General features: G+C 35.6%; 1 protein-coding gene across 11 annotated transcripts in view; it reads right to left on the reverse strand.

Annotated features, from left to right (window-relative positions):
* UBE3A (ubiquitin protein ligase E3A) overlaps positions 1 to 22,111 on the reverse strand; it is a 96,931-nt gene that overhangs the window by 54,319 nt on the left and 20,501 nt on the right. For 2 of the 11 annotated variants that reach the window (XM_045795337.2, XM_045795332.2), the window contains exons 2-4: positions 18,854 to 18,917; positions 16,571 to 16,690; positions 13,233 to 13,277 (exon numbers count right to left, since the gene is read on the reverse strand). Coding sequence is in view for 8 of the 11 variants with exons in the window: in XM_045795332.2 (XP_045651288.1) it covers positions 13,233 to 13,277; positions 16,571 to 16,590 (65 nt within the window). In the remaining 3 variants the exon portion in view is untranslated. Of the gene's footprint in view, positions 1 to 13,232; positions 13,278 to 14,848; positions 15,062 to 16,570; positions 16,691 to 18,408; positions 18,508 to 18,853; positions 18,918 to 22,111 lie in introns of those variants that run through there. The other 9 variants (XM_045795339.2, XM_045795336.2, XM_045795331.2 and 6 more) reach the window with 8 other exon arrangements.

Below are 22,111 nucleotides of genomic sequence, written 5' to 3' on the forward strand. Positions count from 1 at the left end.
CTGAGAACCTCTTATGACAACTTAAGATCAACAGTATAAAGTTCAAAAAAAGGACTCAAAAATATGAAGTGGCAGGGAGGAGTCAGATTATGAGACTTTCTAAGAAATAAGGAATTCTGATTTCAGCCAGCAGAGGAGTATTCTAATAAAGGCGACTTTCTCCCCATAAAAATGAACATGTACTCCAGCTTGCAAAAACTTTCACAAGATTCATATACCCTTCATAAACCACTAAATTAAGAACACCTGCAATACAAGTCACTAAAGGGTTTAAGAAAGTCAGTGACTAAGTCAAATCTGCCTTTATGATTAACTACATTTTGTAAACTGGGATCAAAGCTGGCAAAAGTGGAGGCAGGCAATCCAGTTAGGTGATGACTACTGTAAAAGACCAGGGAAAGAAAGCAGTTAGTATCGGGAATGAATAGAAGGAAACTAATGCAAGAAATATTCAAAAGATGTAGTTTGTAGGGCCTAAATGCCTAGGTTTCTGTCATGGGCAACTGGATAGAAGGTAGTGCTACAAACAAATAACAAAAACAATGAACATTCATTAACCTACAGTGAATGGTTTTTGTTATGTTGTGTCTTTTAATACTTACAATTATCCCAGGAAGGAGAATGGAGAAGGCAATAAAGGACCTAGTAAATCAGAAAGTCCTGCTTTTAAGTAATTTAGGGGGAATAGCATTTTTTTCTTTTCATTGACCTCTTTTAGCTCTGAATCCCATTTACAGGTAACAAGTTCTATGTAATAAAAGTACACCATTCCTATTAATGTTTCTTAAAACCTTTTTAGGGACACATAAGATATAATGAATAAAATGCATAATTCACATTGATTCTAACAACCCTTTTATTAGAATACCTCAACAAAAATAACCAGGTTTTGCTCATTCTACTTCCTGAGAAGACTCAGCCAGAGGCAGTTCATCTACTTATCCATCTCTACCATGAACAAGAAGCATGATACCTTCTATTTAAAAGAGAATGTATAGGGGTGCCTGGGTGGCTCAGTCGGTTAAGTATCTGACTCTTGATCTCAGCTCAGGTCATGATCTCAGGGTTGTGAGATCCAGCCTGCAGGCTCCACACTGTGCATGGAGCCTGCTTAAGATTCTCTCTCCTTCTGACTCTTGCCCCCCTCAAAAAAAAAAACAAAAACAAAAAGATAAAAGAGAATGTATATATAAGCTTATATGATGTTGGTAAACAGACTATGATTCAGGCCACTTCTATGGCTAACACTTTTCATTACCTCTTATGTCTATCAGGAGAAAACCCAGGACTTTTCAGTAGTGTCAAGGCCTTTCACTATCTGATCTAGACTTTCTACTTCCAGCTACATTTTTTAGCAAATCTCCCCTCATCTCCTAAATCTACATTCCAGCAATACCGAACTTCCTACAGTTCAAAGGAGTTATTCTTGCTGTCTTCACTGGCTCTAGGTCTCAGAAAAGTTTTCTTCTTGTCGAGAATACTATGATCCTTATTTATACCAAATCATCCTCAAAGACTCAGCTTAGATATAATTTCCAAGATGATTACATAGCCTTTCTCTGCTCCCACAGCAATCTGTACCTACTCTCAGTACACCTCATTATAACTGCCTATTATTTAAACGGTAAGCTCCCTGAGACACATAACCAAATAACTTCTTTACAGTTATATTCTCAGAACCTAGCAAAGTATGAAACTTTAATAAAGATCCTTCAATTTCTCTTCTGATATAATCTAGATAACAGTGTCAATTAACCCTACCTTTTTCTAGTATTTAACCATAACACCCCAGGTTTCAGAAAAAGAAACCCTCGTGCACTGTTGGTTGGAATGCAAACTGTGCAACCACTTGTGGAAAACAGTATGGAGTTTCCTCAGAAAATTTAAAATAGAATTAACATATGATCCAGTAATTCCACTACTGGGTATTTACCCTATGAAAACATTAATTCAAAAAGATATTTTCACCCTATGTTCACTAAAGCATTATTTACAATAGCCAAGATATGGAAGCAATTCAAGCATCCATCAACAGATGAATGGATAAAGATGTGGTGTGTGTAATATACATCTAGTATCTAAACACACATGCGCGCACACACGCACACACACACACAATGGAGTATCACTCAGCCATAAAAAAAGAATGAAATCTTGCCATTTGCAACAACATGGAAGGAACGAAAGGGTAAAATGCTAAGTGCAATAAATCAGTCAGAGAGAAACAAATACTATATGATTTCACTCATACACAGAATTAAAAAAACAAAACAAAACAAAGAGACAACCCAAAAAACAGACTCTTAACTACAGAGACCAAACTGATAGCTACCAGAGGGATGGTAACCAAGGGTAGGGGAGAGATGAAATAGGTAAAGGGGATTATGAGTATATACTTACTGTGATGAGCACTGAGTAATGCAGAGAACTGTTGAATCACTATACCGCATCTGAAACTGACCTAACACTGTATGTTAATTATACTGGAATTTAAAACAAAATGGAACAAAAATAAATAAAAGTATGTATTAAAAAAAAAACTCCCAGTTTCATAGGTATTTGAGAAGTATAAAAAGAATACGCAAAGGAAAGAACATGATATCAGAACCTACAGGAGAGGATCTTGAAAAAGGATCTCTATTTGATTAAAGAGTTTGTATCTTACTTCAGAATGTACTTTAAGATGTTATTTAATCCATAAATGCCATTATACACATTAAGTATACCTCAACTGAAAGTCATACAGAAACATCTTCTCCCATTCCATATAGAAAATAAAAGCAACCAAGCTGTATCTCAATTTCTCATTTCTCAGCTCCATATAGAAGAGCTAGGAAGCTGCTACTCCAAACTAATAACAAGTAAAACGCTGAACACACTAAAAAATTAACAACTCTTCCTCTACTGAAAGAGAGAGGACTACAGAACAAACTGCTGCCCCAAAGACTGGACAGAAAGGCAAATATAGGAAGCCATGGCTTACTGAACCAGAGAGCAGGAAATTGCCAGAAGAACCTGTGATGGGATAGGAAAACCTAAACTCCATGCACAAATTCCTGGAGGTTCAGCACAGAAAAGTCTAATCGTTAAAAACTCCAGGGGGACCTAGTCCTAGCAGAGCCCCCACAATCTTGTGATATTTACGTCAAGAAGCGTGATCACGTTCTCAAAGCAAACGTTGGAGAAAAATCCCCTCACGCTTCTAGCAGGGGAGCGAAAAAGGAACCATTGTAAGATACACCAGAGCACTTTATTCTTAATAAGGGTTGGCCTCAGAAGAAACTACTTAACCCAAGCCTAATCTGCCAGGTATTCTCAGAGCCTAATGGACCTGTGTAAGAGAAACATCCAACTCCAGCCCACTCTAGTCATCCCGTTCCAATTAAGAGGGGAGGAAAAAAAAACAAGAAATATTACTAAAGGCCTATTTATGGCAAGTCCTTTTACCTGGGAAATCATACCCAGCTATCAAGAAAAATTATGAGGCATACTAAAGGCAAAAAAAACAGTCTGAAAAGACAGCAAGCATAAGAACTAAATACAGCAGGGATACTGGAATTATCACACAAAAAATTTAAAACGACTACGATTAACATGTAGGGGCTCTAATGGATAAAGCAGATGGCATGAAAGAACAGCTGAGCATTATAAGCAGAGAAAAACCAGAGACCCAAACAAAAAAAGCCAGAGTTCAAAAACACTGTAACAGAAATCTTTGATGAGCTTAATAATGAACAAGAAACTGAAGAAAGAAACTCTGAACTTGCAGATGTCAAAAGAAACTTCGACAACTGAAAAGCAAAGAGAAAAAAAGACTGACAAAAACAGAGTATGCGAGGACTGTGGGAAAACTACAAAAGCAGAACCTACACATAATGGGAATATCAGAAGAAAGTAAGACAGAATGGGAAGAAATATCTGAAACAATAAAGACTGAGAATGCCTCCTTTTTAATTAATCTCAGACACCAAACCACAGAGCCAGGAAACGCAGAAAACACCAAGAAGGATAAATGTAAAAAAAACAAACAAAAACAAAACGAAACAAAACTCCCCAAAACAAAAAAACAAAAACAAAAAAACCCACACCAAAACCCACAAAAAAAAATACACCCAAACCAAAAACCTAATCTCAGGCTTATCATTTTCAAACTAGAAATAATCAAAGAAAAAATTAAGATTATTTTGTTATTATTTACAAAACTTATAGGTTATATATAACATATAATTATATAAACTCATACAATTATATAAGCTTTATATAATTACATATATTATATATAACATATATACATATTATATATATAATTATATGTGTATATAATTATAAGTTACTCACACTCCCTTTATAATATAGTGTTATTTAAAAGTAGACAAGGTTAAGATAGAAAAAACTCTCGGTAGCTCAGTCGGTTAAGCGGCCAACTCTTGATTTTCGCTCAGGTCATGATCTCAAGCTCATCAGGGAGCCTGCCTGAGTTCTCTCCCTCGGCCCCTCCCTGCTTGTGTGTTTGTTCATAGTCTCTCTCTCTCTCTAAAATATATAAATAAGTCTTAACAACAACAACAACAAAAAAGATACAGAAACACTAGGACAACCCCAAAAATTAAAGTAAAAATGAAGGGTAACTCTACTTACAAAGGAGACAAAATGGAACAATATAATATGCTTAAGTAAAACCACAAAAGGACGAGAGTAGAAGACAAAAACAGGAAAAAGAACAAGGGCAATAAATAGAAAACAGTAACAAAAATGTTAGGTATTAATCCAACTATATCAATAATCACTTTATTTTTTAAAATTTTTTAAAAGATTTTATTTATTTTTTGGTTTATTTATTTGGGAGAGACACAAAGAAAGTGGGGGAGAAGCAGAGAAAGAAGGACAAGCAGACTTCATGCTGAGGGCAGACCTAGGACCCTAGCTCAAACCTAGGACCCTAAGAATATGATCCAAGCTGAAATCAAGAGTTGGACCCTTAACTAACTGAGCCACCTAGGCACCCCAATAATCACTTTAAACATTAGTGGTCTAAATGCATCAATTGAAAGACACAGATTGCCAGAATGGATCAAAAAATAAGACCCCAACTATATACTATTTACACTTGAAACATAAAGATACAGTTTAAAAAGAGAGAGAAAAATTATCATGCTAAAATTATCATGCTAGAGTAGCTATACTAATTTCAGACAGAACTGACTTCAAAGCAATGTAAATCATCACCGTTAAAGAGTGGCACAACATAATGATAAATAGATCAATTCTCCAAGAAGACAAAACAATCCTTAATGTGTACGTACCTAACAAAAGAGCATCAAACTACATAAAAACTGATGGAACTACAAGAAAAAACAGATCAACCCACTATCGTAGTTGCAGACTTTACCAGCCCTCTATCAGAGATGGACAGATCTAGCAGGCAGAAAATAGTAAAGACATAGTTGAACTCAACAGCACCATCAATCAACTAGGTATAATGGACATCTCTGGACTACTTCATCCAACAGTAGCAGATTACACGTTCTTTTCAAGCTCACATGGAACATGCATCAAGATATATCACATTCTGGGCCACAAAATATACCTTAACAAATGTTAAAGAATAGAAATCATGCAAAGTCTACTCTCAGACTACAATAAAATTAAACCAGAATCAGTAACAGAAACATAACTGAAAAATCTCAAAATACTTGGAAATTAAGTCAACAAAGAAATCCCAAGATACACTAAAAACTCTTCTGAACTAAATAAAAATGAAAACACAATTTACCAAAATTTGTGGGATGCAGTGAAAACAGTGCTTAGAGGGAAATTTGTACTTTGAATGCATATATTAGAAACAAAGAAAAAAATTAATCTACACACCCACCTTAATAAACCAGAAAAAGAACAAATTAAATCCAAAGTAAGCAAAAGAAAAGAAATAACATTATAACACAAGTCCATGAAATTGAAAAATGGAAACCAACAGAGAAAAATCAACATCAAAAGCTGATTCTTTGAAAAGATTAATAAAATCAATAGTCCTCTAGCCAGGCCAACTAAGAAAAAAAAAAAAAAAGAGGACACAAATTACTAGTATCACAAATGAAACAGGGTCATCACAACAGATCCCACAAACATTAAAAGGATAAAAAAGATATACTATGAATAACTCTATGCCCACAAATTTGATAACCCAGATGTAATGAACCAAGTCCTTGAAAGACACAATCTGCCAAAACTCACAAAAAGAAACAAACTGATAGGCCTATATCTGATATGAAAACTGAATAAGTAAGTACCTTTCCAAAACAGAAAGTGCCAGAACCAGATTGGTTCACTGGTGAATTTTACCAAAAATTTAAGGAAGAAATTGTACCAGTTCCCTGCGGTCTCAGAGGATACAAGCTGTATCTCCATAGGCTTAGCTTTAAAAGCAACATTATCTTGCCACTTAAGACAACATTGAGGGACCTAGAGGGCACTATTCTAAGTGAAGTAATCAGAGAAAGACAAAGGCCATATGATTTCACTTGCATATATAATCTTAAAAAAAAAACCCCAAACCAAACAAAATGAAAAACCACACAAAAACCAACAAAAAAGCAGAAAAAAACCCATAAATACAGAGAACAAACTGGTGGCTGCTGGGGGAGAAGAGATGGGCAGGGTAGTAGGATGAGCAAAATGGGTAAAGGGGAGTGGGAGGTACAGGATTTCAGTTATGGAGTGAAGAAGTCACAGGGATGAAAGATACAGCACAGGCAATATAGTCAATGGTATTGTAATAGCACCGTATGGTGACAAATGGTAGTAGCTACACTTGTGGTGAGCATGGTATAATGTAGAAAGTTGTTGAATAACTATGCTCTATACCTGAATTTAATGTAACCCTGAATTTAATGACTGTCAACTACATGTCAATAAATAAAATGCAAACTTAAATTAAACTTTATATACCTAAAGAAATTAATAAAATATTTTAGTTATTGTTTGTTTTTAAAGAAGGCTCACCTTTCCTATCAAATGACAGAATGCACGTAGAATACTGAGCATAATGGCTTGTCATAATGTTAAGTGTTCAAGATGTTAGGTCCTACTACACAAGTTCTATGGGCTGTGTACATATTTATCACTTATTTACACATAAACTGGTGCCAGAAAATTCTTCCTACATTTCTGTAAGGGAATTAAAAAGGCAGAAATAAACATTTTGCATTAATTTAGTAATTTCACTTTTTCATATATTAAGTATTTACTACCTATTGTAGACCAGGCACTCTCATTAGGCTTCCACTCTAGAATTAAATGAACCAGACAAGAAAGAAATCAATACGCAACAAAGAAATCAATATGCAACAAGTCAAGTGACATTAAATCCCATGATGATAAATCTAACAGGGTAAGGGTAATAGACAACACAAGACATGACCATTCTTTGATGAAGTTGGTCAATGAAGGCTTCTCTAATAAGGCATCATTTGAGCAGAGAGCTCTGAGGCAACTAAAAGGAAGCCATGTAGATATCAGAGAAGTGTCACAAACAATAGGCACGAGTCTTAAGAACATCAAAACGTCAGGGCAAGACCATAGAGCCAGTGCAAATATGAACAAGAGAAACAAAATGGCCACACAAATGCAAGGGAGCTCATACAGGGCCTTGCAGATCCTCAGATTTTACTCTAAGATAGGAAGGCCTTGAAAGATTTTGAGCATAAACAACATGGTTTAACTCTGATTTAAAAAGATCACTCTGGGGAGGACTGACCAGGTAGTGCAGTCGGTTAAGTATTCAACTCTTGGTTTTGGCTCAGGTCATGATCTCAGGGTTGTGGGATCGAGCCCTGAGTCTGGCTCCCATACTCAGCATGGAGTCTACTTCAGATTCTCTCTCCTCTGCCTCTCCCCCATCTGCTCTCATTCTTTCTCTAAAATAAATAAATCTTTTAAAAAAATCACTCTGGCTGCTACGTAGAAATACACTGAAAGGGACAATGATGGAAGCAGCAAGACTACTGGGAAACAATTTCATTCTTTCGGCAAAAGATTATGGCTTTAATCAGAGTGATAATAGTGGAAATAGTGTAAAAAGACAAGTGATGAATTATGATATTTTAAAGGTGGAGCCAACATGATTTGCTGATAATCTGAGTGAGACAAATAGAGACAAAGATGCTTCTAAAGTTTTGGATAAACTGGAAGAAAAAAAAAAGAGCTGCTACCAACTGAGATGGCAAAAAGACAAGCATATTTGAGAGGATGAAAATCAAGAGCTATTTTGGACTCATTAAGTTTGAGAATCAGACATTCAATTATTGGATCTATGAGTCTACAATTCAGAGGGTAAGTCAGAGTTGGAGACAGAAATATGAGAGCTGATAAAGCTCTTACCTAGAGAGAACAGATAATGATAGGCCTGAGACTTGGGTCTTAGGTCATACAAACATTTAGAGAAAACTAAGTATTTATTTAAACAGCCTTAAATATATACTGAACCATAAATCACTTGTTCCATTTACTGTCTTGTTATACACCTGAAAACAATCTAAGCATTAAGGATAGAGGTGGAGAGTAAATACCAAAAGATGAGAAATCTGAAGTTACTAGAAATTGCTTTAAAATCATTTAAGGGGCACCTGGGTGGCACAGATGGTTAAGCATCTGCCTTCGGCTCAGGTCATCATCTCCAGGTCCTGAGATTGAGCCCCATGTCGGGAATCGCAGCTCAGCAGGGAGTCTACTTCTCCCTCTGCCTCTCCCCTGGCTTGTGCTCTGTTTCTCTCTCTCTCTCAAATGAATAAATAAAATCTTAAAAAAAAAAACAAAATAAAATAATTTAAAAAATTAAAGAGTCTAAGTTATTATGTGCGAAAAGAAACCACAAGATGTAAGTTTAAACAAAATACAGAGAGAATATATACATACAAATGGATAAAAAGATCTGGGTTATTGTGTTAGTTGTATTTCTAGGCTAAACTACAGAATGGCATGCAAATGTTAAATTTTTTTTTTTAAAGATATTATTTATTTGAGAGAGGAATGAGAGAGAGAGAGAGTATGAGAGGGGGGAGGGTCAGAGGGAGAAGCAGACTCCCCGCTGAGCAGGCAGCCTGATGAGATGATCCAGCCTGAGACTGGATCCTGAGACTCCAGGATCATGACCTGAGCTGAAGGCAGTTGCTTAAACAACTAAGCCACCCAGGTACCCCAAATGTTAAAAATTTTTACTATGTTCTTCTGCACCCTAGAGAATAGACAACATTAAGAATTCTTAAAAACAAACAGGTATATGCTCTAATTTTAATTTTATATAATTATCATTTAAAATGCACCCAAGACATTTCCTAGTTAAAAGATGCCAAATGCAAATGTGTCTGCAAGTGCCCCAAAAATCATACTTCAATAAATGTAAGATGCTGCCATTAATCAAAGACCCTAGCTAATTCTTAGGTAAAACCAAGAATCCTTCATTATCTATTCTGTAAATCAAGACTCACAAAATTATGGCAGAACAAATGTTGACCTATTCACCTTACTAAACTACTGCCTAGTATGGTTTCCACAGGTATAGGAATTTGAGAAATGGGTGCAGAAAGGAAGAATTAGACCTATATTACCTCGATTATGTCTGCAACCTTACACACCATTATCGAGACATCGTGGTAGGTCTAATATCCTGCTATTTTACCTTAACATGGTCAAGTTAAACAGTGTAAGCTTGCTGAATTCAACCAGAACTTAATACCAGAGCTTCATCTGGAATCTTGTGAAAAATATCCTATCATGCCTCACATTCTTGCCATCCTTGATTTTTACTACAAAGTACCAAGCTTTACCTACCCTTTTCTATTCTTTACTATTGATCTGTCCCACTAATCTAACTCTAAGATCTCTAGAAAACCATTTATAATACAGGCTGTCCCTAATCTTCAACTGCTTTATATAGTGGTTCCCCAACCTCTTAGCTTTCACTAAAGCCTGGCTTAACCCAAAAGAAAATCTTGTATCCCTTTTCTGTGAACTATTTCACAGACAACTAAAACCCATTAAATCCACTATTATTCTTCTAATTCCTTGTATTTAAAACAATGCCCACCTAAACAAAATAAAACATAACACCTACACAACTTACACTTTGAAAGTCATGTTACCCACCTGAATACCTTTCTCTTCTCTTCAGGTAAATTATACCCATTATACTAAAGGCTCCATTTTGCCCCCAGTTACATCACCGGCATGCCACCTTCGATGTCTGTGTTCATGCTCTATCCCAACACTTTAGCCCCCTCTCACCCAAAATACTTAACTTTCTTCAAAAATCTTCACCTCCTCTCTATGTCAGCCAATCACTACCGTAGGCATATTAAACACCCAACCCTTTTTTTTTTTAAAGATTTTATTTATTTATGTGACAGAGAGACAGCCAGCGAGAGAGGGAACACAGCAGGGGAGAGGAAGCAGGTTCCCAGCCAAGAAGCCTGATGTGGGACTTGATCACAGAACGCCGGGAACACGCCCTGAGCCGAAGGCAGACACTTAACGACTGCGCTACCCAGGCGCCCCTAAACACCCAACCCTTGATCATCATCATCTATCCTTCTAAAAATTTCATTTACAATGAACTATCACTTTGATCTATCAGGCTTTTTATAACCAACCCAACACTTCTACCTGGCCCGACAACCCATCTGATCATGGCCATCACCAATCACATATAAATTCAACTACTTCAGTGTTAACAACCTATGCACATGCCATTAGTAGTTCTGTCCTATCTGCTCTGCTAACACCCAACCTTGAAATACCATGCCTCTTTTCAGGCTATTAAAGAAAAGTCTTTAAACTCCAACTATGGTAAGTTTCCTAACTTCAACCGGCCACTCAATAACATGAGACTCAATAATATTTGGTCTACTTCTTTACCCATTCTCCCCAGACACTTTCCAAGTTTACATAGTCCCTCAAGTTCCCTAATCAAACTCTGTGTTCCACAAAATACTATTAAAACATATTTCTTAAAAAAGTTACACAGTCGCAAAGATACAATTAAAAAAAATCACTTCATTAGAATGGCAACTATCAAAACCAGATAATTACAAGTACTGACGAGAATGTGGAAAAATTATAACCCTTGGATGGAATGTAAAATGGTACAGTCACTATGGAAAATAGTATGGAGGTTCCTCAAAAAATTAAACAAAGAATTACCATATGATCCAGGAATCCCACGTGTGGGTATATACCCAAAGAAATGAAAGCAGGGTCTCAAGGAGATACTTGTACACCCATGTTCATGGAAGCATTATTCATGATAGCAAAAACATGAAAGTAACCCAAGTGTCCATCGATGGGTGAAAGGATAAACAAAATGCCACACACACACACACACAGAATATTATTCAGCCATAAAAAGAAAGAAAATTCTCACATATGTGACCATGTCGATGAACCCTGAGAACATTATGCTAAGTGAAATAAGCCATCACAAAAAGACAAATATAAATGATTCCATTTATATGAGACAGAGTAGTCAAAATCATAGACCTAGAAAGTAGAATGATGGTTGCCAGAGGATGGGGAGAAGGGGGAATCGGGAGTTATTGTTTAAAGGATATAGTTTCAGTATTGCAAGATGAAGAGCTGTAGAGATGATGGTGGCAACGGTTGCACAACAATATTAACATAACTGAATTACACAGTTAAAAATAATAAAAATGGTAAACTTTGTTACGTGTATTTTACCACAATAAAATTTTTGGAAAAAAAAAAAAAAGGAAAGTTACATAGATACATAAATTTGAGAAATAAATCTCATAGTCCCTTCTTGGAGACTCACAATGTGTATCAGCACTTCAAAGTACATTTCCATTATTTCCAGTAAAGAAACCTGCTTAACTCTGCAGTTGCCAAACTTACTCAACAACTGAACCTCCTTTACAAGAAGAGTCTAGTATCATCTCAAAGGAGACAGAAACAGTGTGTGTAGCAGACCTAAACGAATTTACTGAGAAAAATACTTCAGATAAAAATGACCTTGACTTCCCCATTCTCACCTACAAACACAGTTAACATCACATATCCATCTTTACCTCCTAGTTTCACAAGATGGGGTCTTTGCTCTTATTCAAGAGCAATCCCTATACCTATCTCTTCTTTCCAACCCTAACTACCTCAAAAACTTTGCCTCAATAATTACCACCTTCCCATTATCTTAAACTTCTTAAATTCTTACAAGCAATCACTAAAGTCTTACGTATTTCACTTTCCAAATATTTTTCTTACATCCAGAGAATGCTGTCTTGAATTCCCATTATGTCACTGCCCTTAAGCCTTTCACTGACTGAACTGCTGAAGCCCTGGTCACCCTACCACCACACACTTCTCTTCGATTCAGTTTCTCTGCTGCCAAAACTATTAAAATTTTATGTCTAACAAGGTTACTGCCCGTTCCTTAGTAAATTCTTTATTGACTCCCAAATACCTATGAGACAGGCCTAGGTCTTTCACATAGCATTCAAGGCTCTAGCCCTTTCTGTCAAGTCTTAGCGTCTTCATTTTCCTGCCTTTCATTCAGCTCATGATCTAAAAATCCTCAACTGCCTACTGTTCCCTATGCTCACTATGCCACTTTATAACTTCACCCATACTTCCACCTAGAACAACCCTGCCGATGCTTTCTGCTACCTAACTCCCAGTTACACTTCAAGATTTAATCTGGCCTACCTTGCCACCCCTACTTCCCTGCCACATGGATTAGGCTCCTACAGTATACCTAGGTAGCCCAGTACTCCTTTATGTTCCTGTTGCATCCTGGGTATCCTTCTACCACAATGACTAATTTGCTTCTCTGTCTTTCACACTGAGTAGACTATAAAATTCTGTGGGTTAGGAACTAATTATTACGCATCTTTGTATCCATAACACATTACCAGCTGAATAGTGAATATTTAATAAATGATTGTTAACCTGAACTCTTTCCCCTATTTCCCCACAACTGCTAGGTACCAAAAACACATTAGAATCCAGGAGTATACAACTATCTACCTAAAAGCAGAAATCCAGTGACATGGTACCAAAGTTCAGAGGTATTCACTTGGTAGGAAAAACAGTACGCACACTCCTCTCTCCCAAGTTATTTTTTAAAGTATTACTCTCATAACTAGAAATTATTTTCAAATAATTTAATACCTTTAAAGCAATCTAGAGTAACTTAAAAGACACCACAGCCGCAACCAAGTTACACTTACATTCGGCTAGCTTCGATGTCGTCAGACTGAGGTTCTCCTGGCGATCTGTAAAATGCAATTGAGGAAAGTTAAGCAAAATATTCCATACTCCGAAAAGGGGCAGACATGTTATATTAGTAGACAAATTTGAAAACAAGATTTAATCGTTAACAGTTTTTAAAGTAACTAAAGATTTCAACAGAAGAAAAAAGTGATCAAATCAGATTGCCATTCAACACGTTTATTATAAAAGCTGGACTAATAAAAACGTCAGTGCATTTTTTTAAGGAAAGGAAACTGTAAACACTGTATTTAGATACCAACATACAAAACAGTAAAATGTATAATAAATCATAATTATTCACAAATTCAAATATTTATAATAAAAACATACAACTATGAAACTTTCTACAGCCAACTATTGGTTATCCAAAATATCAAAAGTATCCACTGGTATTCACAGTCCCAAACTACATTTAGATCAGGGGTCAGCAAACTATTTCCTGGGACAACAAACTAAGGCCTGGGTCAGGCATCTATTTTTGTAGTATTATTAGAATACAGCCACAACTCATTCATTTACGTGTATCATCTATGGCTGCTTTGACACTACAAGAGCAGAGCTGAAAAACTCCGACAGAGACATATGCCCCACAAAGCCTAAAGTAGTTATTGTCTGGCCCACTGAGAAAAAGTTTGCTAACTTCTGCTCTAGATAATTCCAATTTTAATCTAAGAGCCTTAGTGAATTTTAAGACACTTTAATAAAAGTCAGATTTACCATTCTAATCATGATTGTCTTGGTTCAACAATAAATTAACCTTCCCTGAAAATGTACTGGCAAGATGCACTACCTATCAAAAGTGTACCAAGCTGGGGTATTAAAATTTTACTATGGATAACTGTGAACTGATTTCAGTTATAAATTTTTGCCAGTTGTTGTCTATTATTTTTAAATATACTTTTACTCTCTTGCATAGAAATATTCAAAATTCTAAGACATTAAAAACTCTTATTTTCATTTTGGGGTATGAATGAATTTTGCCTGTTCCTACCATGGTGTTAAAAAAATAAATCCCTGTTACCCTATTCAGTTTTATAAATAGCATCAGTCAATGTATACTAAGTTAAATCAACAATATTGATTGCTAACACTCCAATTCTCAAAATTTTTTTAGATATCAAAAACTAAATTTTCTAAATGACATTACAACGACCTGACCTGTAAATTCATCACTGACCTGGGACTTCTAATTCTGAACAACTTTAATAAAAGAATCTTAAAATCAGAGCCACCAGCAAAAAAATAAAAAAACAAAAACAAAAACAAACTGTTTTCCACATTTCTTAGCTTTTAAAAATCTTACTTCTTTATTAGACTTTCAAAATTACCCCTCATTGCAGTTCATTCAGAGTCCAAGGGCAAGAATGCCAAAAAAAAAAAAAAAAAAAGAGAGAGAGAGACTCCAGCAGCTCAAATATTATAGATCCTCTTTGCAGTATATTTACACTTTAAATTTTGCATGAAGTTATATTAGAACTAAAAATTGGGGCATGCTGGAGGTGGCAGTGACTTGGCACTGACACAAATGCAAAAATTTCACTCCACCCTCTCCCCCAGGGAGCAAGCAAATCACCTTTGTGACACACCTGGTCTCCACCAGCCTTGTGGGTAAGTACCCCAAGATTGCTTCCAAACTTGTTTGTATGTCTCAGACAGAAGAGCTAAAAACTGATGATAACCCCATGTACCAGCTGACTCATTTTTGAAAGTGCGACCCTCCAGCATCAGATGTCATACTGTAAGGAGGCAGAGCAGGCTTGCAAAACAAAAAATAAACCTGCTGGCACTAAGGGAAGAGAGGCAGATTAGAAGCTTTCAAACACGCAGGCGGCAAAACTTTCAAAATTAACAGGGAAAGAGAAAGAGAGAGGGAAAAAAATGAGGACACAATGACAGGAAAATTAAAATACTACTGCAAAAAGGTAAGACACAAGCAGAAGGAAAACAAATCCCAGTCTTAGAAGCACAATATATAACTGCTACAAAGTTTTGAGAAATGGGATAGAAGTTAAATACATCATCAAATGGTAACTACACTGTTTTCTAATTTCTGTTCCCTAAACAAGAGAATATGTAAACATTAGCATCAAACTGTCACCAAATTATTATAAATATAGTAATTATCATTTAATATTAACATATATTCAAGTGAGCTACAAAAAACCATTTATTTGTCAAACCAAGTAATTTAAACCAATTCAGTCTAACAGAAGCACAAAAGAATAAGAAAGAATTTAAAGAGTATTACCCTAAAACAGGTCTATCCTGGATCTCTTAAACATGGTTATTAGCCCAAGTTGTTTTCTACTCAAACTGGAAACTGTTTCTAATTAAAAGAAAAGTGAATATACAAAGAACAAACACTTTTCTTGCAGTAATAATAGTACATGTCTGAATAAATTTCTAGTCATTCTGCTTATATTTCTGTAATATTGTAAATAACTTACCAAAAAATACCCTAAGTTAGCATTCCTTTCCAAAACTATGAAATTATCAAACATCTAGCAATTGTTTCCAAGATTTACTTTGGCCACTAAAGAGTCTCTTTATTCATTACTGCCCAGTTTTGGGACGTAAGGATCTAGTACGTGCTTGTAACTTTACCAAATTCAGGACATAATCAAAGGGGGGAAAAAAAAACAAAACAGAAAGTACTGACTTAGCTTAACCTAAATTTGTGACAACAAACCAGAAAAGAAATTTTAAAACAAACAATAAGTAACATTAGAAAAAAGAAAATAAATCTTGGAAGTCTCTATTTTAGGTCTTGACTTGGAACACAGAAAAGTGATCACAAAATGCCTCCTAATCTAAATACTGCAGCATGAGCCAGAACATTCAAATGGAGGCTCACTTCCAAAAATAACGGGTGCAGCTTGTCCAGCCTGCAAGCCACTCCTTTTACCTTCACTGAAACTCTTTAGGAAAGAAAATTATACCAGTTTTATTAAAGTTGTAAAAATTTCTAGAGAAGCATTTTAATTAAAACTCTCACCACATAAAATGCACACTGAGAATTTTCATGGTTTTTATAATGTTCATAATAACTTATTTATTTAAAAACTTGAAATTTTTGAGAAATAACTTTCCTGCTTACTTATTATATACATAGATCTGGGGCAGAGGGAAAGCATAAAATATTTTAGGAAGGATATTAAATAGAGAAGCACATTAACACTTAGGTAAACTATTCACATTATTCCTGCCAACTATACATTTTCTTCATTTTTTACAGCACGTATTTTACTTTACAGTAACAGCCTTTTAAAGGCTGTAAAATAACATTCAAAATTACCTTTTACAAGCTGTGGCCATTCGGTGACATCAGGGTGATCACAGCTTTGAGTCACTGATTAAAAACAGGCTGTCACACCAGTCTAGCTGCTAACTTGATCTGAGCGTAGGTTTAATAACTCTAATAAATTAAACAAATCTTTAGTTAGAACACTTTAATATATAAATCCAATCCATTGTTCAAAAAATAATCTTCAAAGCTTCAAATTAGGTGTCAATGCAACATTCATCAGAAAAGTAATTATTATATAAATGCTTTTAAGGACTATTTTCCAGCATTATTTTTTCCCCTTAAATGATCTCTCCTCTTGAGAAAATGTGGTGATATTCTCTTGTACTTTTATGGAGTGTTACAGTTTACAAAGCACTTTGGTCAATAGTATCTTGCTTGAATCTCATGACAACTTTGGCTCTACCTAATCAGGGCAGATACTACAGTAAGAATTTAAGAAAACAAACAAAAAACAAATTAAGCAGACTTAGAGTGATTAACTGACTTGCCCAAGATTTTAGATTAGTGTTAAAGGTAAGATTAAAACTCAGATCTACTGATTTCCTATCCAGGGTTAGAATTTTTTGGTCTTAGTTTTACTGTACGAGAGATTCATAAGTTAAGTATATGCAATTGAGCAAAGATTTAGAATATGGATTGAGATCCCACTATTATGGCAACTGTTTAAATGAGACTAACAGTCATAGGGTTTTCCAAGTAGCCAAATGCTTAAGAGATAATTATATACATACACATACATACACACACACATACATACACTCAAATCTAGTCCTATTTATTCTATATTTAAGTAGGGTAATCTAACACTGGCCCAAACCTCTTGGGTACTTCATGAAAATGTGTTCTATTCTTTCTCAGCCATAAATCTACTAATACTCAATTTTATGAGAGAGATTGGCAAAATATAAAAAAGTATGTCCTCCTCCCTCAATCTAGTATCTTTTGATTCCCTTACTTGGCCTTAGCTGAACGTTCTTGATTGTCACGGTTAAATTTATCACGCATCCTAATCCTATATAGTTCTGTCAAAGATACACATCTGAACTATCCCAGTATTGAGAACTCATTTTGTGTAGCTAGTTTTTCCCCTTAATTATTTCCCTACCAAACTGTATATCCAGGCCAAATCTGGAAAGTGAACTAAAGAAAAATGAGAAAATTAAGAGGGAGAAAAAAAAAATACCCTTGATAGTTAGCACCTCCAGAGTGACAAGAGACAACTATAGATGGTAGTTACCAGCATGGACCCAGAACTCAATATAAAATAGTAAGGTATCTGAGAATACCAAGAGAAGAGTTTAAATACCAGTGCTTAGGCCCATACCTCTGCAGCAGCCTATAAACTTGGGCTTCAAGTTCAAATAAGGGTGAAGGTTGGCCTTAGTATATATAAATAACTTTAGGTGACTTCAATAAATGTGACTTATAATCCCTGGAAGAAATAATACAATTTCCCTATCACAGCTACATGTCTCTTAGTAAGAGTCTAGGACATTCCAGAGGCCACATGAGGAAGAGGCAATGACGTCCCTGAAATGAACAATGTTCCCTCTTGGGTTCTCTTTCATAAGACTAAATGTGTATGTAAATTTAGAAAATCCAAAGAAGTCTAACTTTCTAATCTATCAACATAAAAATAATAAAGTTAAAATACCTCTTAACTAATCAACTGAAGTAAATTAAGTCATTAAAGAGCTACATGTATTCTGAAAACTACTGAGTCAAGTTCTCTCTACTAGTCTCCTTTTTTATAAGGTCCAGTGCTCAACAGAGCACAAACAAGCTCCAGAGCCAATCAGGATTCAAGTCCATGTTTGGTCACTTACTAGATGGCAACTCTTGGGCAAGTCCCTTAACCATTCCAAGCCTCGTTTCATTCACAGGGAGAACTAAGACGATAGTAGTGTCTTTTTCAGAGGGCTGTCCTGAGGATGAACAAACCAACATATAAATTGCTCAGAACAGTGCCTGGCACATAGTAAGAGCTCAACAAATGGAAGCTATTATTAACTCATATAGTCTAACAGCCAAACCTGCCCCGTCCATGCATAAGATTTCACTTCTCAAGACACACTAACGTCTTCTGATTTCTTTCAGAATCCCACTTATGTACCTCATAGTCTACCTGGTAGCACAGTGATTTAGCACCTAGCACAATGCTTTAAAAATGGCAAGCACCTGAATTTGCTGAAAATGTTTGTCATTATTCTAACTATGACATTAAGATATACATGCAATTTTGAATTCCAAAAAATAAAAACAGAAACATACCATATTTCGCCAAACTTCTGAGGAGCTGGTGAATTCTAAAATCAGGTTCTTACAGATTTTTAACCTAAAATATAAAACACCTCACTCAATTCTTTTCACATAAACAACTGGATAAACTCAAAAGAAATTTTCCCCAAATCCATTAAAAGGAAATTCATTTTGTTAATATTTATGAATATCCAAAAACATACAGACAAGTGTCCCTAATGCTGCTGCCAGGATGCATGCAAGGGTGGTTAGACACCACCACCACTGTTGCCTCAAGTGCTTTCAGAGGGCACAGCCATATTTCCCATACTCATCCACAGAGCTTAGAGCCTGCCATTTCTTTACCCTTCCCTCCCTCCAAAAGGGCAGAAAGTGTTTGAAAACTATTTGACTATATGCCTCTAATTCCTTCAGATACCTGTAACAGTTTAGCTTTTAATTAAATTCTCTATGCTGAGCATCTGCTATGTTAGTGAGGTACATTTTACAGCCACTTGTCCACCACCCCCTAGATTAGCAGCCTTGGGCAGGTCCTTTCATCTCTGAGTCTCAGGCATCAGGTCATTGCGAGTTTTAGAGAAAATGTTTTCAAAGTATATAGGACAATGCTTCCTGGTACATAACACGAGCTCAATACATGGCAGCAATGACTATTTCTTAAATCAAATATTTAACATTTCTATTAAAATTTAACTCACCAAAAACCAAATTCTGAGCTTGAAGCATGCACCCAAATAATCACTGTAAATTCTTAACTCATTTGTATATGATCAGAGCATTTCTCACTGGAATAAGAACTGCAATCTTTTAATCCATTTCCTCTCATCATATACGAAGAAACCAATTCCCAAAGATTAAGAAACCAACCCAGTGCCCTACAGGTTGATGGTAGAAAATGAATGCTCAATATATATATATATATATTTATATATATATATATATATAATATATATATAAATATATATATATTTATATATATATATATATATTTTTTTTTTTTAAATAACCAAGTTTTAAGACCTTGGAGGACCAAGTCTCAAACTATTCAATAACAGAATCAGCTGGGAAAATCTATAAAAAATGGATACTTGATCTCTACTTTTAGTGCACAAAGTGGGGGAACATGAATGTGTATTTTTAACATACATTTCAGGCAATGCATAGATCCCAATTTGAGAAACTTTGCCTTAGAAGATTAGGAACACACAATCACAGGGAAATATACCAAATCAAGAATGATACAGGATAAGTAAGATGAACTGTAAGAACCAGAAATGTTAGGTAATCTCTGCAAATTTACCATTAGCACCGAGAGTGGACCTGGGGCCTTTATTTCTGTGTCCCTCTCCAACAGAGGGCTCAGTCTAATAATAATCTAAGAACGAGAAATGCAATCTAATAAATGCCTTTATTGGTCTACATTTATCTGCCCCTCTAACCTTTTCATTATTCTTAAAATGGTCCATCTTCCAACTCTCACTCACTCAATGTATACATAACACGTATATACATGTGTCTCTATGTTATTATTACTACATCTGGTATGTGCTTCATCTCCTCTCCAATAGCCTATTTCCTTCACATTCTAAACCTAGGTCAAAACTTAATTTCACAGACTACTTTTTCTATCAATTTTTTGTTGTGTTCCCTTAGCACTTCTCTTCTCCTTTGCACCATGGTTATGTCTTAAATTTACGGGTAAAGCTACCTGTTGAAACTCTTAAATTCTGTACATTTATAAATTTCACAACTGACCAAAGACAGTTCTCATCCATTCTGTAGTCAGACTAAAATGTTTAAATATTGCTTTCAAATAGTATTCCCCACATAATCCCCTCAACTCCATTAACCCCTGAGTACCAGCTCCTTATTTTCCCTCCTTTAACTGCTGAAAGACCTGAAAACCATTAGCTCAGCAGCTGACATACAAAACCTTCCACCTACTGACATTGTTCTTACAGAAGTCATCATCCCTGTGTATTCTAAGTCCTGTGGCCCCTAATCCTACTCTATTTCTGTAGCATTTCACACCACTAATCGTTCCTCACCTCCTCTCACTTCCATAATGTGGTACCTACCTACATTCTTCTACCCCTGACAGCAACTAAGTCTTCTGCTAGTTCATCTTCCTAGCTCTCATTCCTGGTCACTCAAGTTTCTTGCACTAGTCCCTTTTCTTAACCTAAATTATCTGTGCAATTCCACCCATTTCTATAGCACCTCTACACTTAGGATCCCTACCTAACTCTACATCTTTAAGCCTGCTACTCTCAATTACCAATGGTACACATACACTTGATGTATCTTTAGCATCTAAAATCAAACTCCCAAAAAACTCACTCCACCTTAAATGTGTCTCACCTTGCTGTTCTTCTAGTTAAAGACTGAAAAAATTGTTGCCATTCTTTATTTTCTCCCTCTCCCTCCTTTTTATTTAGCCTAACCACTATGCGGGTTGATACTTCCTAACCTTCAAATTCTTATTCATTCATTCAAAAAAATGTCTACTAGTTGAAACTAATACAATGTTATACATCAATTATATCTCAAAAAAAGTGTAATAGATTTTGAGTGCCTATGAAGTGGATAAAAACACAGTTAAAGAAATTAGACATAATCTCTTGTCCTCGTGTAATAAGCAAAATGGGCACAAATAATAAAAACCACAATAAATTATGCAATTGCAATGCATAATTCAGTGTTATGAGAGAGAAACACAGGATATGGTAAGTGTATAGAGAGTTCTGACTTAATCTGGGAAAACAGGAAAGGCATTCTTCATGAAGTGACATATAAACTAAGCTCTGAGGCATGAGCAAGATTTATCACACATAAGAAAAACTCTGTGAGGTAAAAATGGCTCTATCAGTCCATTTGCCCAAATTGGAAATTGTTGAGTCATATTCTAGAAGGCCCCCTCTTTCCCATACAGCTAATTGCTCACCCAGTGCTACCAATTCTATCTCAGAAATCCCCCATATTCCAACACTACCCCCAATTCTTCCTTTGTTGACTTTTAGTTGCTTTCAGAATAAAACCAAATCTCCCAAACATTTCAGCTCATACACAATTTGGCCCAAACCTGCCAGTCCAGACTCTGGATCATTCATTTTTATACTTCTAATGCTTGAAGATGCTCATAGAGAGGAGAGTTTTCTCTTAGGTCATTTAATTTAGGTCATTTAACTAGTAAATAAAGGTTATGATTCAAACACAAGTTGTCTGATTCTAAAGGCCATGCTCATTTCATTGTACCACACTTCTAATTCA

The sequence above is a fragment of the Ursus americanus genome, chromosome 28, assembly GCF_024610735.1.
Source record: "Ursus americanus isolate L20-20 chromosome 28, mUrsAme1.1.p, whole genome shotgun sequence".
Classification (NCBI taxonomy): domain Eukaryota; kingdom Metazoa; phylum Chordata; class Mammalia; order Carnivora; family Ursidae; genus Ursus; species Ursus americanus.